Source organism: Seriola dumerili, unplaced genomic scaffold, assembly GCF_002260705.1.
Source record: "Seriola dumerili isolate Sdu_G_001 unplaced genomic scaffold, Sdu_1.0 BDQW01000017.1, whole genome shotgun sequence".
In the NCBI taxonomy this organism is placed as follows: Eukaryota; Metazoa; Chordata; class Actinopteri; order Carangiformes; family Carangidae; genus Seriola; species Seriola dumerili.
Genome location: NW_019174272.1, coordinates 11,339,308 through 11,360,442, shown reverse-complemented (window position 1 = coordinate 11,360,442; position 21,135 = coordinate 11,339,308). Strand labels below are relative to the sequence as shown.

At 41.4% G+C, this 21,135-nt stretch overlaps 1 protein-coding gene across 2 annotated transcripts in view; it reads left to right on the top strand.

Moving 5' to 3' along the window:
- Positions 1–21,135, top strand: part of LOC111228943 (lysyl oxidase homolog 2B) — a 46,554-nt gene that overhangs the window by 5,043 nt on the left and 20,376 nt on the right. For both annotated transcript variants that reach the window (XM_022755074.1, XM_022755065.1), the window contains exon 4: positions 16,381–16,592. In XM_022755074.1, the coding sequence (XP_022610795.1) occupies positions 16,381–16,592 (212 nt within the window). The remainder of the gene's footprint in view (positions 1–16,380; positions 16,593–21,135) is intronic.

Genomic DNA, 21,135 nt, shown 5'->3' with positions numbered 1-21,135 from the left:
AAGCTTTAGATCTCAACACTGTAAATATGTATTACTTTTTACATCAGGGTCCAAACATTATTTCCCTGAGAAACTGATGAAAGTGGTCAAATGTTTAGGAAAGTGAAAACCACTTTAACTGGATCTTCATGAAAATGTAATGGGTTCTTCCCTGGGTCATCCCCCCACCAAGTCTGGTGTAGATCGGTTCAGTTCTCTTTGCGTAATCCTGCTGACAATCAAACAAACAAAACAACAGACAGACACGAGTCCTCATAACCTCCTTGGTGGAGATAATTATCACTGCCATTAATCAAGAAAGTTTTCTGTTCGGACTGTGTCAGTGATCAGTTTAAAGCCTTAATTAATTACAGGGTATCTGTCTATCTCTAAAAGTAAAGCAAAGGCAGTAAAGTTGGTTATATATGTTTTTATATCTGATTGCTGTTTGAAGATATTTTTAAACTTAAAGAGGGGATGCTGCTGTCACCACCAGCCAGCACCATCAGACGAGTGTGAATTTTAGCAAAATGAACTGATGTGAATTAACCATTTTTAATTAGTTCATCCATCCATCCTTCCATCCACCCATCCATCCATCCATCCTTCCATCCATCCATCCATCCACACTTATCCAGGTTGCATTTATTTAATATCATTAGGAATTATTGTTACGTGCTATGCTCTGGGCCACATCATCTGTGCTGGTTTTTCCATCATAGTTTGGCCAGTGTGAGCATGAAAAAGGTTGAATTGCATTAAAAGTCACTAATTTAACTTGGTGAACCTGGATACTCCCTGTTTTATAATGTCTGACTGTGCACGAGCAGAGAATGACAAGACATTTCATCCATGCAGCCTTTTTTCTCAGTTGCTCCGTGAGGGGAAAACTTTAAGGATATGTTTTCCTATTTTTTTATGGGACACCACATTTTTCTTCTTGTTGTTTTTTCTTTAGGATTATTCAATGTTCAAATATTGCAATCAGACACAAAACCATGCAAAGGTAAGCATGTGCTTTAAAGGGTAAATTTAGTGAAGTAATTAATAGTTGGTGTTTTACGTTAGACTGTTCCTGCATGATGAATTCCCGCATCTTTCACACCTCACACCCCCAGCTTTTACACAGACTTTCTAGAAACACTTGTCCACTGCAAGCTCAAGCTGAGATAAGCCCCGATGACATCACTTAAGTTTTACTTTCAGACCTGACAAAGAGAACGTCCTTTCTCAGGCTTCATGGCGTTCATAACTTCCCTTTGAAAAATAAATCTCTCCTGGTATACGGCTGGAAACGACTCCGTACACCTAAAGTCAATAACCCATCCCGACTCTGTGTTTTACCAGTACTCCTTTCTAAATAGCCTGCAGTCAAAGTGTGTCAGTGAAAGTGAAGTTAAACTGGTAATTATTAGGTGTTGCACTCATAACTGTCAGAGTTGTCTGGAGCTGACGGACCTTTAAGAGCCACCAAAAGCAGAATGTTATCTTTCTGCTCACTGGGCAGGCCTCATGAATCCACATTCCAACGTTATGAGCAAACTGCACACCAGAGCTGAGTCTGTGCGTCTGCCTCTCTGTCTCCCTCTCTGACCCACTCCTCTGCTTCTTGGGAGAGTTTAAAAACTGATATAGCGTTTTTTTTTCATAATGCCCACAAAACATGTGTGGTCAGCTCAGCAGAGCTTTTCTTTACTTCTCCAAAAGCCACCTGTATGATTTAAGGATTGTTATGGTTAGCTGGAACTGAAAAACTCCCTGAGCTTGTCAGATGCACTCCCTCTGAGTGTAACGTTATCATATCAGATAACGATATGAAAACAATGTGACAGTAGCTACAGTAGATTTCCTTAGAAATCTGTCACAAATTTTAAATGAATTTTGAGTAAATTAGAAAAAGAAAATACAAAATGTTTCCAGCTGCTGCCGTTATGCGAATATTAGGAGTCGGTTTGTCAAGATAAGCAGCTGGTGGTGTTCATTTTCCAATCAGGTGCCATTGAAGCATTGCAAAAGAAGTGGCTTAACAAGGTGGCTCTTTTAAAAGAGCACCAGTCAAACCTCAAAGAGAATGTGCAGAAACAATCTCTTTCTTGTCTTCATCTGAGGAAGGTCACGCTTCACTCAGATCTGAAGTTTTTGTCAGTCGCTGTTTTTCTTCTCTTCACCGAAGCAGAGGCTTGAGTGAATGTTTCAGAAGTCTCATGCACGATTAATTGACTAAGTCTGTTTCCATTGCCATTTGTTGTGTTAATCTTTTCCACCTTGGCCAAGTGCAGAATCTTTTTTTCCCATATTTTTCTTTTTCTGTTTTTAAATTTTTTTTGCTGTTTTCAATCAGGGGGTTGTTTTTTTACGCCCAAAATCCAAACTACATATAAAACTTGTTGAATGGAAACTAACCTGATGTGAAAGGTGTCGCTCTTAATGATGAACCCTAGTGAGAATTATCAACTGAAACTGCAGCTCTCCTCGGCTTCATGGAGCTTTATAGTCAGTGTCAGATCATTCACAGTTTTGGTTCACTCTCTCTGATGTCTTAGCGTCACTTTTTAGCCGCAGCTGGCACCTGTTTTCCGCATCGGGCGTCTGTACACTGCCTGCTCAGCTCCAGACAGCCACAGTTAGAGACTAGCTGGTGAACTTAGTGGAACATTGAGCAGGTACAGAGCCAGATATTTTGTGGGCAAAAAAAAAAAGTATTAAAATCAATACAATAGAAACAAAGATGTCATCTTTTTTATTTCACACATTCTTCTTTATAAAAACCTGGCACCTACATTACCCACAGTGCAACTCTAATTCTGACCTTAGTTGGAGATTTCGGTGTGTTATGCCAGCAGCGGCTAATGTAGTGGCTAATGTCGCCTCGAAAACCTCTGGCCTCAATCAGAGATGAGGAGTGGGCTGCAGAGGTCTGGCGAGCTCACTTCCTTTTCTCCACACCCCCAGATTTTTTTTTTTCATTTTCTTTGTCGTGTACATCCAGAAACCTTTTCTCACATACACAGTGGTTCTTTCCCAACACATGTAAACAGACCTTGATACGTATGATTGGTGGAGTTTCTCCATTCAAGCTGCGACTTCCTGCTCAGAGCTTTACAGAGACAAAAGGTAAAGATTAGGATTCCTGGGAGAGCGCGCCTGGAGAGGTCTAGACGTCTGGAGTCAAGCTGGGATAGCAGCTGAAAAAAACAAAAAAAAAAAATCAGACTCAGCTTTTCCATTCACTAAAAGTCACGTGATCTCCGTGCATGTAAAACACAGCCAACCGGTCCCCGGCTGCCGCACAGCCGAGGCCCGGTTTTATCATCTGGAAGTGGTAATCTGGTGACTCACCCAGGCACTTTCTGGTGTGTAATGGCCGCCATGACGACATGTCGTTGGGGGTTGTGTGGTATGGGATGATTAGTAGGCTTTGGCAGTGCTGAGGAGCCTGCATGTGGAGGCAGCACTGCTTTCTCAGGTCATGGCAGCCTCAGTAAAGTCACCCACAAAGGAAATAGTCAGAGAGTGAGCTAAGAGGGAGGTGAAACATGAATCCTTGCAAGCATGTGTCGCCGACCTTTGACCTGTGTGCTCAGGCCCCTCTCTGCTTGTGCTTCGTCTTCTCACATTGTTGAAATAAAAGAAGAGGTGTTTCATTTTGAGCCAGTTTTTTTGACCAACTTGTAAACCTAAAGAAAACAAACATCTTGTTTTATGAATCTGTTCTCATGTGGTCAGGAAAGTCCATGAGTTTGCATGGATTCCAGTGACTCCATATTTAGCACAGTGTCTCAGTCAGCTGGACAGTAAACAATGCAGGTTGACACCCAGTGTTCAGTGCTGCGTCCCTGGAATATTTAGCACGGCATCTCTCCAGTGTTTATTTATATATTCCCTGCCGTGCTTTGAGGAAAGTCTGCTGCCTCGTCTCGGCGTTTCAGTTTATGTAGAAGTGGCTGCAGAGAGTTTCTGAGGCCTGACCTGCGATCACACACGCATGCATTACATTCCATTTCAAACCAAATTCAACATTAAGAAATTCGGGGGTTTATGAAATGTGATGTTTGGCAGTTCCCATTTCCACAGTGGTCCAACAGGCTGCCCCATTTATCCAAATGATGTGAACAGTGATGCAGTCAGATGAGGTACGCAGAAACAGCAGCTAGAAAAATCTAGGAGGAGCAGCCTGTGAGAGAGGAATATTCTTAGCCATTTGACTTTATGGGGAAATGGTAATTTAAATGGAGACCGGCTACACAAAGGAGCATATAGAAATGTCTGTCAGCAGTGTAGGAAGTCTGGAGAGATGTAATTATGGCTGAGAATTGTAATCGTTGGAGCCATTTTTAGTGCAAACATCCTCAATTATAAGTCATCAAAAGCTTTTGAAAGGGGAGTGAAAAAAGGGTGATAATGTTGAACTTTTTATATTTTTATTATATTCTATTACATTTATATTTTTATATTCTACTACCTCCTTCTACCTACCCCTCTACTAACCTTAATTTCCACTGTGGAATGTGTACCAGTCACTTTTTAAAGTAATTTCTTCACAAAATAAAAAACAGATATTACCTGGTTCCAGCCTCTCAATAGTGAGGATGAAGTTACCCAAATGGTCAGCCAGCTGAATGTTGGTGGTTCCCCATTGGCCGTTGCTCTGTCAAAATGATTTAGTGCGAACAGTTTGTATTATGTCATCAGATCAATGGTAAACAGAGCAAATAGTTAACTGTTTGCACATTACCCACGTCGGCTTTATAAGGCGATAACACAGTATGTCAGTATTGTGTTTACAGATTGGTCAGATGTCCTTCAGTGGCCAACAAGAATCAGTTCTTATAGATTGAAGCATTACCTCCAACAAGGAGGTTCTGTTTTCACCCGTGCCTGTTTGTTTGTTGGGTTGTCAGCAGTATTACGCAAAAAGTACTGAACCAATTTGCACCGAACTTGGTGGAGAGATCCATCATGCATCATTTAATTTTGTTGCAGATCTGGTTAAGGAGGCGGATCCTGGAATTTTTTTTAATCACTTTCATTTGCAATCACATTGCGAAATAAGGCATTTGTCAACATTTTCGTCAATTGCTCGGGAAATAATGTTTGGATCTTGATGTAAAAAAGTCAGTGAGTCTGTGACTTTGTACAAAGTGTGTGACTTTGTACAATTTGGTGAAGATCAAAAAAATAATCTGTGTGTGTAGGATTGTTTGGCCTTGGTGAGATGTGTGCTCTACTGAGAGCCACTCTAGTTAATTAATACTTTTATTTGAAGGTTAAACTGTCTAACTTAATTGAACAGCAATCAAACTAAGGCAGCAAAGGAACGGTGCTCCTGGGACAAGGATTGATTGTTTGCATAAGAAGATACAGTAAATTTAAGGGTCAGTGCATGAATACTTCAGATATAAATAGGTATTTGTGAGGTTAACGTAAATGCATGTGAAAAAGTAGAGAGCTACCCTTGTGCTACTAAAACAAAACTTTAAGTAAAGCCCTTCAGTAAAACCAGCACAACATGTGATCACAGCTCAAATTTGGAATTGATCTTGGAAGATGATCTTTTTGATAACAGATGCCTACAGGCTACATGCTGCCTTGCTCAGTTTACCGCTGTTAATCTGCGGTCCTGTCCTGACAAATCTTCTGTGGGTGTTGTGTTTGAACAGGTAGAGATGAAATCTGACTGTGGGGATTAACAGAACCATATATCCAGATATGTGCTCTTTGTTTCTTTTCTTCTTTCTGCATCTTTTCTCCTTGTTTTCCTCATTCCTTTCATCCTCCACTGCCCTCTCTCTCTCACAAGTAATGAAGTCCCCACAAGCAGAGTTTACAGCTCCCATTTTCCTCTCTTAAGTCATTTTTTCCTTCTGAGGCGTTAAGGTCAAATCTTCCACTTTTCCTTGGTGTAAACCTCCAATCACGTCGGGGTATGGCGCCATAAATCACCTTGTCAGCCCTTCTGCACGTTTGTACTGTGAACTTGGACTCATACATGCCTGCCCTTTGTGTCACAATCTTAAAATGGTTTAATTGTTTTTCACATACGATAGATAGAAGATGTGTCTGTGGTTTCGTAAAAGCTTTCACCCAGAGGAATCACATTCCCGCAGTACTATGCAGGCGGATGTTTAGCCTCTGGAGATTCTAAAATGAAGTCGTCATCTGACATCAGAGTGGATGGAGCAGCTTACACAGGGCGGAGCTTGCTTTTGCAGATTGTGAATTTTTTAAAGAAACATGGATTTTGAGGTCTTAACTGTTAACAGTTAAGTTTGATTGTTCTGACTGTTTTTTCTTATGTTAAAATTGGAATAGAAGTTCTAAAAGGTCCATACTGTCCTTACTGTTTTACAGTGTTTTATTTGAAGTATTGATCCATAAGAAGATATATTTGTAGTTTTAAGCACCAAAATCCATCTTAATGTAGTTTTACATCTCCTCTCTTAGGTTACTCTTTGGAGCTCTAGCAAAAAACAGGTCGGTGAGCCAATCGGAAGAGAAGCTCTGAGGCTCTCCTCTGATTGGCTGACTGTTTGAGTGATTGAATAAAAATATAGCACATTTCTGGTAAACACATCCTGCACGGTTGGATGGTGGGTCCAGGTGGGCGGGGCTTGGGGTGTGGCTGAGGGCGCGCGACTGCTTTGTTGTGACATCACAAAGTTACAAAAGTCCCGACAGCTCATTATAAGGCTCAGTTTCTGAATACAGGCTGTGTGCATTTCTCTGTGGTCTGAGCGCTTTGATACTTTGACAGAATTAATATAGAACCTAGACCTGCTTTATGATCAAACAACACATGGACATCTGCCTTTATACAATATGGGGCCTTTAATTTGCTGTTCTTCTTTTGTCTTCTCTGTCACAATGTGTAACATATAACATAAGGATTGACCTGAAGTCAAGCTTAGTTACATTTTCAGATACATTATAAACCATATTGAAAACTAAGCACAGGATTCTGACTGAGCTGGAAATATTTTGTTAAACTAATATTTCAAAGCTAGTTAGTGGATTTTTCAGCAGCTAGTGTGGTGCTAGGAATGATGATGGTGGTTGTATCATTCAGTGACTTTGGTCCAGACTGACATATCCCAACGACTATGAATTTTGAGTACAGACCTTCATGTCCTGTCCAGGAAGAAGTCAAATAACTTTGTTGATCCCCTGACTTTTCATTTTGTGCCACCGACAGGTCAAACTTTTAATTTCTCCAATGATTTGGTTTATAACCAGGTATGTGCAAAGCTAATGAAAGTCCCATCATCCTCAACCATACTTGACATTTCTGTTTTCTAGCAAAAAGGTCTTGTTAACTTTTGGATGGATTGCAATTAAATGTGGTGTGGATGTCCAGTGTTGCCCAGAGGATAAATGGTAATAACTTTAGTGATCCTCTGACATTTCATCAAGTGATTCCAGCAGCTCAACTTTTTCACTGACTTTTCACACATTGGCACAAACCTTAGAGTACTGTTACTGTTTCTCAAACTTTTCATCCAGCGCCATCGTTAAGAGAAAATTTGAACTTGTCCAGTACTTTGGTTGATGACCAATCACTTGCAAAACTCATGACATTTACATCACCTGCAGGTGTAGCCTACTTATTGCATCTTTAGTGCTAATTGAAAAATGCTAATATGCTAATATGTTAAACTAAAACTCAAAGAGCTGCTAGCATGGCTTGTCTTGTTTTAAAATCTGTCAATGCATCTGGGTTGGATGTGTTCTCGTAAGACAACTTATGTTGACATTTTGGAATATACACCTCACTGGATATGACTAAAAAAGTGATTTAGACTTCTTTCTCTAACACATTATTTGATTCAGATATAATATGATCTATATGTGTTTGCTAAATTACAGTTGAAAGGACAAATACAGGTATTTTAGCAAATGTACACAAGTTAATGCCGTAGTTACAGCTGTGTGTGCTCAGGTTTTTTGTTTGTGGCTCTGTCTGATGGTGAAAACCACTGACATGCAGTACAGAGGAGCAACTGAGAAAAACAGCTGTGTAGATTCATTTCTGAATATTGGTACATCAGTTAAAACAGCTGTTGTGAATTTATTTAGTTGGGTTTGTCACACTGTAAACTTTTTCAGCTCAAACGTTTATGATTTATTTTGCTGTCAACAGATAGCAATGCTTTTAATTTGAAACACAAAATGAGACCAGCAACACTACCATCCAGATCCTTGTACCCCGCAGTCACTCCCAAGAGTGTCTTTGTTTTCCGCTTGTTTTAACGTCGCTTTAATTTTATAGAAAACAATTCAATTCCATTCAATCATTGTTCATGAGTTGCACTTCAGCTCGGGGTTCATCACAACTCTGTGAAACATCTGTTTTCGGTTAGTTAACAAAGGTTCTTTTAATCGACTCTAAAGGAGGAAATGCACACTGCGACACAACATTCTCTGCATTCTGTAAACACTGTGCGAAAACACATCATCCTCAACTTGTGTCGCAGCTGGTGGAGCAATCACCGTCTCTTGAGAAAGACTAGATATTAGACCTTGTTCTTCAAGAGGGGGACTTGTAAAAATGTTGAGAACAACAGACAAAGCTGAAAATGACTGTGGGCTCACGAACATTCTCAGAAAACGGCTTGTAACTAAATACCACACTGTATGTGAACCCAGCGTCTTATTCTGCTGCGGATGTGAGGTGATTTCTGCTGGCTGAGAGAGTTGTTGAAGACCTCTATTGGAACCATATGTTCCTAAGCTCCATGCACTTTGTTTTTTCTGGCAAGTGAAGTCTTTACTGTGGCCTGTAGAGGACTTATGTACAATACGGTAGTTACTGAAAACAGTAGAGGCTGAGCTGAGGTTTGTGTCCAATGACTTTAGCCGCCCCCCCTTTCTTCAGAGACTTCCCTTCATCCAGTAAAGCTAGAAGGAACCTGTCCTTCAGGGTTTTCAGAACAACAGCATAAGAACGATGGAAAAAGGTTTCACCTGAGAGGAAACATAAATAGAGGTTCACAGAGACTTGAATATTTTTGCAACTTACTTTTAACTGTAAAATCTGAGGCAACAAGATTCTTTCCATTTGACAAACTAAAAATAGATGTTTTCTTGCTTTACTCTGGCCTAAAACAACTGTAACTTTGGAAAATACCCACTTAATTTTGGTTAATGCAGACTTCTGGAGCAATTTTGTCCCCCACCCATTACAGTGAGATTGTGCTCTGAAGGCATTATATGATGGCAAGTTTGGAGAAGAGGAGTTGATTACTTTGAAAATCGGATCCTACCCTTTAAAACATTATTATTGATTATTAGAGCTTCCACACGTTCAAGTCAGATTGTTGTTTTAACAAGGAGAAATAACACATTGTTCCTCTTAGAAATGAAAAGTTGAATTCATGAGCTTAAAACACTCACTTGATCTGTGCAGCACACTCAGAGGTTTCTACAACCCAACTTGGTCTGGTATCAGCATCTGATGAATGATATCCTTAAAGCAACAGACTTTAAGAGGCAATATAAGTGTTTTAGTTGAAAACATTCAAAAATGAACTAAGACTATCAACAGAATGTGAAGAAAAAAGTTTTGATGTGGTGTCAAAGACGTCTATATTTTGTTCTGCTGCCGCCTCTACATCTTCCCTGTCTCTCTGACTGGGCAGACTGGTCATTGAAACGTCATCGTCAGTCTAACAACAACAACAGCAACAGAAAACCACTAACAGTTACATAATCAGATTGCAAGGTAAACCTTTGTGGAAAACTATTCCCTCAATCCATGCAGGTTTGGCAACATGTCAAAAACTGCCCTTTGTTGAGGTTAAGACTTTTACCTAACATTAACTCAACATGAATGTGATGGTTAAAACTTGGTTATGAGTGGCCAGTGAGCCCGGTCCTGGAACACGAGCGCGACACAAGCTCTGGTACACCACGATGACAGGGAGGACAAAAATTTTATGGATTTTTTGACAGTCTGTGAACCCACTGGGATTTGTCCTGGTGTGCCTGATTGCGAGTCCAACTATGGCACAGGGGAAGGGGATGGGGGAGGAGAGACCAAAGAGCGAATTTCCTTGCTTCTTAAGAGAGGGGTGGACACCCCGGCTTTCTGGTAATATGCTGCCCCCTGTTTGTTTTGAGTTGGATTTCCACAGTTGACCAATTCTAACACATTGGCCCTGTAAGAGAAATTTGGAAAATATGGGGAAATTCAGTAAGATGTAATGTAATCTCCACTTAAGGTCACAGTGGCAACTGTTCAGCAGAAGTTCAGTAGTCTTGGTTACAGTAAATGCACTTAATACAGTGGTAACTCTTGAGGGAGCAGCTTTAATCGTCCAGGCACAGGCACCAGTTAAAAGGAGTTCTCTGGACTTACAGTATATGGTGCAAGTTATTCCACAAAACTTCTATCATCAATCCTGGTAACATTAACAAATAGTCCGGCTCTGCTTTTAATAAAAACTTAATTTAATAGGTGGTTTTCATGTGTATTTGCATGGAGAGAATAAGGGAATGATTACTGTGTAGGTTCGTCAATTAAGCAATATGTGACTGATTCGTTAAGTTGTTTTCTAGTCTTTAATTAAGGTTTACATCATTCTGTGACAACCTTTAAAACCAGTGGTGACTCCCCTGCTTTGATGTGATTCATAGCTTGTTCCCCAGCTGTACTTTCCTTTATATTTATGTCCTGTGGTCCTTAGACAAGCTGGCATTAAATCACTTCAGTACGTCCCTATTGCAGCCGTAAGTCATGGCAGTTTTTGTCAGCAGTCTGAATGCTGAAACTCATTCAGGGAGTGAGTCAGTGTAAAATATTTTCATACTCTTAACCTGCCATCTTCTGATCACTGCAGCTTTCACCGATAAAGGTGATGTCATTCTGCTTGATGTAAGCAGTGCTGCTCATAGTGGTAAACCTGAGAAAACTGTCTCTCAATTCTGCAGACCCCCTGCGCTCCATGGAGAGTTTTAACCTTTGTTAGCTACTTGGAATATTAAAGCTGCACTAATCAATAATTTTACCAATGCATTTGTATCAATGCATTTTCAACAATGGGACAGCAATGTGAAAGTGGTCACATGTTGCAGTATTATCACTCAACCTTCCAGTTGCTGTGAGCTGTAGCTACAGAGCATTTTAGTATTTTTCAGCTCATTGTTTTGGTTTTACAGCTGTTTTTGTTTCAGCCTCATTTCCAGCCACAGCAGGCAGCTGTTTTTAGCTAACAATAAAAAAAAACGCCCATAACCCATATAAAACCCATATAACCCACTGTGTGTTACTTGCCCAGCACCAAACAGCAGACAGACAAAATTAGCAACAAGCTGATGTGGGAGGTCGAACATGTAGCAGCTAAAGAGCCAAATATTTTTTCTCACAAGTTGGTGGAGACCAAAACTGAGATAAAATCAGACTAAATATTGGACTTACTCATCAGGTGTACAGAAGCATCACTCCAAATGAATGCTAATGTTGCTCATATGTTCAGCTTGTTATTTTGCCCTAAAGTGGTCAAGGAATGAATCAATGCAACTTGAACATACAGTGAGTGTAAGTAAGCTTGAAGCAATAAAGGAACTTTTAAAATAGAAAATGAAAAGTAAAACCTCAAAGTAGCCTCTGAATCAGAGCTGGGTTGCAACAGATGAGGTCCCTTCACCTCTCCTGTTCAACCCATCCCACTAATGGCTTTTCCATCTGTGCCACTTCTCTTACTGGACAAGCAAAGACTCAGGAAGCCCCCCTCCTCCCTAGAGTGTGCCAAAACAAGGCACACATGTTAGAAACCTCTTCTTCTCTGCAGTCGAATGGTGATTTTTTGTCTGTCTGCAAACAGACACGTGAGGACCGAACTGATCTGAGCACTAAACAGGAAATTAATTAAGGGAGATTAAATGGATGGGAGAGGTATGAGGAGGGGGAGGCAGGGAGCTGGCACGTGAGCCAACCAAGGAACAAGTTGAGTCTCTCATGTGTTGACTTTGAAACATACTCAAAAAATCGTTTTTCTTTTTTCAGATTTTTAAATAAACTTTCCTGTATGTAGTGAAACTGGGGAGTGAAACTGTGAGTGGGAAAATGTTCTGCAGTATGTTCTGTTTATCTGACATTAAATGCACAGTATGTAACTTCTGCTGCTAGGGGTCTCTCACTCAAAACTTTTGTTTGTTTTTTTTTTTGACATCGTGAAGTAGCGTGGAATCATGGGAGTCGTTGTCTTCACCACCATTGCTGTCAGCTTCTCCCGGTTTGGATTCGTTTAGGGTTAGGGTTAGATGCATGCACATAGGGGATATGACATCATTGACAGGCGACCAAATGAAACGGACAGTTACCATGATTAAAATCACGGCTGAAAATTGATGAAAACGTTCGGGATAATGTAAGAACACAACTGAAAAATAGGCAACATAGGTCTAGTGGATTTTAAACATTTTAATGTGGAAAAGATACATATTATAACTTTAAGTCTTGATATTTGAACACAGACATGTTCATAGCAATGCCTCAGTGCCTCAGTGTCCTGTTTGGTTGAATGTTTCGTCAGTCTGCATTTATTTGCTTCTGTGACTGCCACTGAGTCATGTACTATATATCCAGTAAACCCAGACAAGGTCACCATCCCCACTTTTCCAGTCATTATCATGTTCCATGATTTCACCCTGTATACAGTTTTATATCCTCTGCAGTCCAGACCGTGTTGCCTCTAACCAGAATGATTAATGTGGTTATCTTTGGGAGAAAATAGCAGAGGTTAGAAAGACTGATGATTGGTAGTTTTCACTCTGGTAGCATCTGCCATTTCCCTGGAGGTAAATGCCAATTTAGGAAACCCTCCTTTCTCATTATTTGATGTCTAGCTTCTTCTTGGCTGTGTATGAGAGGAGTTTGTAGCAGTCCATCTGTTGAGCAAAGCACACCGTGCCACCCCCCCCCCCCCCCCCACCCCCCCCCCCCCCCCCCCCCCCCCCCCCCCAACCGCCCCCCCCCCCCCCCCCCCCCCCCCCCCCCCCCCACCCCCCCCCCGCATTCCCCCCAAGCCAGGACTCAGCCATCCCTCCCCTCAGCCTACACTGTCACGTAGCACAAGAATGTGGGTTAGGTCTATGGGAGAAGAACATGTTTATTTAATCCCTGCAAAAAGTCTGAGAATAAAGGCTTGGGGTTTTTTTTTTTTTGACAGCATACAGACTGAGTCTGTCTTCTTAGATGCTCAGATAACTCTCTTCTATGCTTATTGGTAAAGCACTCATTCTTGATTAGACTATCAAAGTCACAGTTCAAGATGGAAACTTGATGGAATTGATCAACGTACCTAATCAGAAACACAGACACTGAAATCCTCCATGTGTCTCTAGTGGACTGATGCTGACATATTATACATATTTACATTACAGAAACACCTTAGCCATGTGCATCACAGGGTGTAGGGAGAATGCCCTGAGTAATTCAGAGGCCCAGGCAGGGGCCTATTTAAGCAGATAGTCCACCATATGTGACCAAAAAAAATCCATGCTAACACGACAACTTGTAGCAGCTAAACCAGTAAATGCCAATAAATGTACATTTTATTATGGTGATGGCTGGAATTTACCTCCCTTGTCACATGAAGTGGAGGAGGTGGGTTTTTTTGAACAATTAAAGTAGCATCAGTTTGATTTTTATTGGAGCAGCAGAACTAGTTGTAGTCACAACATATGGCTTTATAAAGTTGTTATACTGAATGTGTTAGCAAATTGTTGCCTATACACATCTATCAGACAGGGAGCAAGTGTTTCTGGCCGTTTGACAAATGTAATCCAATATTCACTCTCCTTTTAGCTCTGTTCTGGCCTCCACCAACTGCTGTTAGTTAGTTAAATATCTGTCTCTTTAGCTGCTAAATGCTTCACTATGTTCACAAACTTTGTCTTCGCTGAAAATGAGCTCAAAGCAATGCAACTTAAGAAAACACAGGCAAATAGACAAAACACAAGCAACTTCAGAAAACGTCTTCATCAATTTGACGACACATGCGCTGCAGATACTCACAACACAACGGACGTGTTTCCTGGGGGACAGTAAAAAGTGATGAACCTGGCTGGGACGCACTTCGTTCAATGCTTTTAACTTCAAAAGTCACAATTGGGCATTGAACAATAAGTGCGTCCCAGCTGGGTTCATCACTTTTTTCTTTTTAAGTTATTTTTTGCTTTAATTACGATAGTGAGAGTGAGAGAGAGAGAGACAGGAAAGTCAGGGAGAGAGAGAGAGAGGATAAGATGCAGCAAAGGGCCACTGGTTGGACTTGAAGCCGAGTCGCCGCTGTTTGGATTACGCCTTCATAGTATGCACTCTACCGTTTGTGTCCACTGGAAACATTTCCGTTGTGTTGTGAGTATTTGCAGCGCATGTGTTGTTTTTCTGAAGTTGTTTGTGTTTTGTCTGTTTGCATGTGTTTTCTTAAGACGCAGTGTGTTGAGCCCTCAGGGCCTGATGAAAACTGATGGCCGTAAAAACCCAAACTATGGGCTGAAACACAGTAAGAAAGCTGTTGATCTAAATGTAATCAATCACGAATCATCAATCAATCAATCAGTCATTTGGTTGGATATGTATGTACGTCGATAAGTGTGTACAAAGTGGTGGAGAAGAGAAAGTAAGAAATCATCTTGGTGTTTTCGTAACTGCCGCTGCAGTTACTGGACCAATCAGAGAACCCTGTGTAACTTGTGGTCCCTTAGGAGGAGCATGGGGTGGGAGGGTTACAAGAAGAGATTTTGAGGGGTACTGCTTGTTGAGAATTCTCTGTGTGCTCATCGCTATGACTGAAACCTTTACCATTAAACATTTCATCCGTTGTTGGAAAAATATTGATTGGTGCAGCTTTAAGTCTTTACAGAGCATTAGTCAAATAGCCACGGGTGTGTCTGTTTATGTGACTATGTGAGTTATACACTTACCACTGCACTAATATTTTTTATGATCATCCTGTATATTTAAAGCCATTTGCCAATTTCAACATTCCTGACTATGGAGCCTCCCAGTAGTAATATCCAGAAAGACATGAAAGGCAGCATTGGACATGTATAGACTGAGCCATTTTTTTTCTTTTGGTGATTATCTAATTTTTCCTCCAACAAAAATGTGAAGATGTCATATTCTGCACACGTAGGGTTTTTCCAACAGCCCAGGTTGGTGTGCTTTAGCTGTGCCGCGCCAAGCCGTGATGACGTGCGCAGCTGGTCTCCTCTGTCCTCAGCAGCTGAACAGTGCTGGAGACTAGAGAGAGAGATCTGTTTGTGAAGCTTCTGTGTTCAGCTCTCAGGACTTGTGTAACTTCTACCTGAATATCTGTACTGTCGGTGTTTAGCTTCACTCCAATACTGTCAGATATCAGCCGTATTTTACTGTTCACTGATCAATTTCAGCCACTGGTGAACCCAGAGGATACTTCTGTTGTCAAGACGTCAGTAGAGCTCGTTGTTGGTACAGGTAAACTACTTTTTCTTGCTGTGAGCTGCAGCGGAAAAACCCTTGGCCCAAGCCAGGGCAGGTCGACTGATTGCCACCCTTCATGGCAACTAGACCCCACACTGAGGAAAAACCCTAATAATGGCTTGAGGTAGTCATCATTCATCACCTAGAATAGTCTATGTTAATGGAACACAAGCATGCAATCTACTTGGACTCATAAGGGTGAAACCTTCAAGGACACCAACACAAAACAACTTGTGTTCTGTCTCAGTAGTGTGGAGCCTGTCCTGCTCGAGCCTGTGGTTGATGATGATGTAGACATGAGGCGCTTGGAAAGAAAACGCAGCGTCTTAATTATCTCCAACTGCATGTCTGCTCACAGTGCTGTTTTTGAGCATTTTTCTTCTTTATTGGCTGCTTTCCAGCAAGACACTAAAATGTGTTGCACATATTACCGTGGAAACCCTTTGATACCTTTGGCTTTTAAGGCCAAAAACAGTTGCAGTGCAGTCAGTCACGGTGTTTAGCATTAATAAGGTGATTCACTGTAAAAATGTTTGAGCAATCTGGAGAAGATTTACAAGCAGCGCGCAGAGAGCTGAGCAGCTGTGGTTACAGCCTGGATTGGGGGGGGGTTAAACGTCTTTGATTGCATGTTATGTAACACAGGAAGTGCTCAACAGATGTGATGTGTAGCATGTCTCCATCACATGGAGGTTCACTAAACTTACGCAGAGCTGATGTACTGTATTCTCACATGAACATACACTATGTCAGTTGCCTAGAAGCAGACCAAATGATTATTTAAATACTTTAAATGTTTGGCAGTTGTTACACAAAAACACAAGGGCATAGTTTCCATGACAACTTACATGCCCGCAAGAGCAACAGGCATCATTTGTTCCCAGGCCTTCGCGCTGTTTCTTGACCTATGTGCACATTTCTCTATATGTTGTCCACAGAACCTTGATATTCAAGTGGAGGACGCGCGCATCCGACCAATTCTGTCATCGTACCGTAAGCGGATCCCTGTAACCGAGGGCTACGTGGAGGTCAAGGATGGTGGTAAATGGAAGCAGATCTGTAACACTGAGTGGACCCAGTTCAACAGCAGAGTCATCTGTGGCATGTTTGGCTTCCCCGGGGAGAGGAAGTACAATGCCAGAGTCTACAAGTGAGTATTCCACTATAGTACAATATGTGTGGTCCTGGGTAACTCAAAGAGGAGGGTGGGATTTAGGGTTTGGAACAATGTGGCCACCGAATGAATGCCGTGACTCAGTGGGTGTATTGTTGGATAATAACAAAATCCAGCTCTGTGCAGATGGTCATCACTTTACCACACCCACAAATTGGTAATTACGTGTTAACCAGACACCCTCAGCCCAACATAAATACAAAAACATGAATGTATATATGATTTGGATTTGGCTTCAATGCAAGTTTCTTGACGAGGTGACAAACACTCACATCCCTGCAGGAAAGTGCATCAAAACGAGGAGATATCTGGCTGCACTGACACTGATGAAACTGTCAGTGGCTCCAGAGATGTCATTTATTTTCTACACCACCTTAAACAGAGGCTACGTTCTTTTCATATTTATGTGTGATCTCGTATGTTGCAGGATACTAGTCTCAGGATCCAGCTCCAAAAATGCTAGACCCTACTCTTTCAAACTCCACTCCCCCAGTCCTGTTTAACTCCAATGACATCATCAGGGTTATTCCTCAGGCTTTGGAAAGCTCCTGCCAGCACCCCAATTCTCCAGAGTAAACAGATTTTTATATGTAAAATCGGTGGGCCACACCTTTAAGAATATACACCTAGTATTCAAACTAAACCACCTAAAAAGCACAGTTGCTAAAACTAGATTTCGACTCAGGGTCCTTCTACAACAGTAATGCTTTTTGGTTTGTAACTAGTTCAGCAAAAAGGTCTGAAACACCTGGATATTCACAAGAGAGAAAGCAACAACCCTGAGTCTGGAAAGCACTGCTCTACAAGTCAGGCGTCAGAATGATGTAATGATGCTTCTTATTTATTTTGATACTGTGCTGCAGTGGTGCATATTCCAAATTTAGAAACCAAATTTTCAAGTAATTTATTTTTTCTACAACTCCACTGAAACATGGTGAACCTGGAGCTCCTGCGCGCTCTGGGGGTCGGATGTCTGCTTCGCTGTGGTTGGCCTGCCTTGTGAGGAAAATCTCATGTCAGTTCACTGAAACTAAACATTTCACCTGACGTGAACTCTGAGGAGGGATGTCAAGTTTCACGGTGGAAATGATTTGACTATGTGCTGGGTTACATTTCCAACCTCAACCTGACACTCAAAACTTAAAACTTCTTAGTCAGCTCATCAGGGCCCTGAACTAAATTAGCTATATATTTTTAACCCCTTGACCACTCACTACTCTGCCATCAGGATGCTAAGCACTAGAACTTCCACTGACTTTTTGTAATATTAAGATGTTGAATAGATATAAACATGTAATAGATATGTATTGACTCTCATTTCTATGGTCAAAAGAGACCATTTCGTAAAAATACCTGGATTCAATTCACAGTGAAGTGTACAGCTGAACCCTTGAAGACTGAGATTTAAGCAAAGGTCCAACAATCACAAATTTACAAAATTTAGCAAGACTCCTTCCAATGTGTGCGTTACATGTTTGACATCATATATCCTTATACACTGAAGCCCAGCCTGACTCTTGTATATCCAACATCAGTGCATTCCACAAAGCTGTGGTAATGTGTGGCTGAGGGAGCTAAATCTTGCTTACACGAAGAAGCTTGCAGCCAAGCGGCCACAGGTTAATCGCAGCGTGCCATAAAACTTCCAGCACTCGAGTTAACCTTGAATTTACTGTCTGCCTGGGCTGGAAGTTTCCTCCGCTTTAGGTAACCACAGCAGAGCGTGACGGCTCCTTAACTTTCCATCTACGTGTCAGCCTGCTCCTGCTTCAGGCCCATGAAACGTGCAGTGTGTTTTTACAGGCTGTCCATTAAAACGGCTGAGGACACAGCGCCAAGGGCTGCCGCAGTTTCATAATCTTGATTATGGTGCCTCTGTGTAGCTTCTGGTTTAGCTTTAACCGGACTCACTTTAAGGACGTCGTATTTAAATTGAATGTATTTATGAAATATGGAAGTGAAGAATTCATGGCTCGTTTTCTAAATTGAAGATTTTATATTTCGTTCCACAAACTTACAATTATTCATTGTTTTAACCCAGAATATTATCTAAGGACGATGAACTGGGAAGCAGGCAGTGAAGAGCAGAGGGTTGATGGCGGTATGATTGGTTGGCAGGCAGGTGATGATCCTGGGCCACAGGGAGACAAAGATTAACTTCGAGAAAGGAACAAATCTTAGATTACACAATTACAAAGGATTACACTGTTACAAAAGAGGCCCGTTAACGTGCACTAACCATCTTGTGATGAGGTGATGAAGAACTGGGGCTGATCAGCGATCAGGGAACTGGGAGAGAGAGAGGGGCACCTTGCCACCAACATAGACACACACACATACACAGAGAGAGAAAGAAGAGCTCAGGAGACACAGGGGAAAGGAAATGCTGGAAACACAAGGAATAAACAGTGATACTAAAACAGTTTTTAAATAGTAAAACTGATGCTGACAATAGGGATGATAATATGGTCTAATTTAAATACTAATAACCTGCATATTGTGTTGAAATACACATCAGTGACACTAACACCAATATGTGGTTTTTAAAGTAGGTTTCCAGTACTGCACTGTTACTGCTGGGAGAGTTGGTGTACTACCTCTTAGCTTCTGTATTTAACATGCATAGAAAAAGACAGTAAGACAATGCAGGTTAATTAAAAGGGAAGCTACATTTTGGAGGGATTTACATTCCATCAAGAGTTAACCCAGAACACAGTGACTGCAGTTCGTTGCAGAAATCCTGTCCTCACTGTAAAGCCACAGTGAGACCAGTTTATACCTGAATGTAGACTTAGCGGTGGCTAACGTTTCCAAGCTAGCAAAAAGAGGACACAACAAGAGAAGTTACTGGAAGCTGTATCCCTCCTCTTTTGATGGAGGCTAGCTCGATACTTTAAGAACATTGTGTGAACATTTTCAATGCACAACTTTTGCTTGTGATGTAGTACTTTTTATATCACAGTACTGCAACTTTCAGGATCTAAATACTTCCTGCCAATGTGTAGCATTGTTATCTAATGTTATGTTTGTCTCACAGTCTCCTTCTGGAAGTGTTTCTGCCTCCAGCTCCTACCATCAGTGTTATCATCATTTTTACTTGTTTCCTTCATATCTGTAGTTGTGTGAGCTGTGTGAGTTGTGCAGTTATGGAACATCAACAGGCGAGACATCTGTTCCCCGTGTGTCTCCTTCAGGCAGCTCTCCCGCCTCAGGCTTGCTGCAGATTTAACAGGATACTTGCTGTATGTTGCCTGTGGGGAGGCATTGCCTTAAAGACTAAAGTCAGGGAACAAAAATCTCCTACGCACAGTAAACACCACAGATTAGCCGGCTGTACTGTAACACAATTGCCTGCAGTCTGCAAAATGTGCACTGATGTGTATCTGTAGCTAGGTTTATGTAGGTATTTGGTAAATCCCTCTGACCAGAGGTGGGTACGGACTGTATGCCTCCATTTACGCACCATCACACCTCTGATTTTCCCTGACACAAAATTGATAAAACCCTCCAAACAATCTCCCAGTAACACAGGGAAACAAGTCGACCCCCACAGTGTCAACATAATAGAGGATTCCTGAATTAGTAAGTGAATTTCAAATTGTAATTCCTTGCGTTATTCATTACTGAAAAAAGTACTAACTGCTCCACACTTGTTCTTAGTATGGGTCAAGTTCCAAAAACCACCCGTAAGACAGCTCTATAGTGTTTTAAACTCCAAGACCAGAGTTTGTAACCCAAGTTGAGATGATCCATGTAAAGACACTTGAGTTATGTTCTCAGACTTGACAAAGCTCCCTCAGAGCCACAAAAGACATTATACAACTGTTTTCAAAGGCTGTGTTGAAGTTACCGTGGCGAATACATAAATTGACATCGATGTGTAAAATCAATGTTCCCTTTTATTTAAAGGCCCACATTGATGTGTATTATCATCCATTTTAAATAAAAGGTTAAAAGTGTATAGTGACATTCAAGTGAATCAACGATGGGTTAAGAGATTTTGATGAGAAGACGTCTCTCACAGCCTCAGGACCACCAGTTTGTTCAGTCACCGCGCCATGTGAACGGTCCTGATATGCATCACGGCTGTGTTCAGATTGCAGAGGAGATAGCAGAGCCAGTCCTCTGGCTGTGGTTTAGAACATTGGGCCTTGGATAGCTTCCAGTCTGCAGCTTCCCACTCGCCAGCTCCCAAATGAAAAGCAAATGCTGCCTGTCCTGTTTTAATCCCTTTTTTTTTTTTTTTTGTACGTACAAGAGATTAGCGTCCCAGCAGGCCTGAAAGAGTGTCATTAACCCCAGTTTGTTCAAGTTCATATGGAAGATAATGAACTCTCCAGCTGTTGGTTAACCTTTTGCTTTCGGTATTAATTATCAGAGGAAGATAGCAAGAGCCAGTCCTCTGGCTGTGTTTAGAACATTGGCCTTGGATTAGCTTCCAGTCCTGCAAGCTTCCCACTCGCCAGCTCCCAAATGAAAAGCAAATGCTGCCGTCCTGTTTTAATCCCTTTTTTTTTTT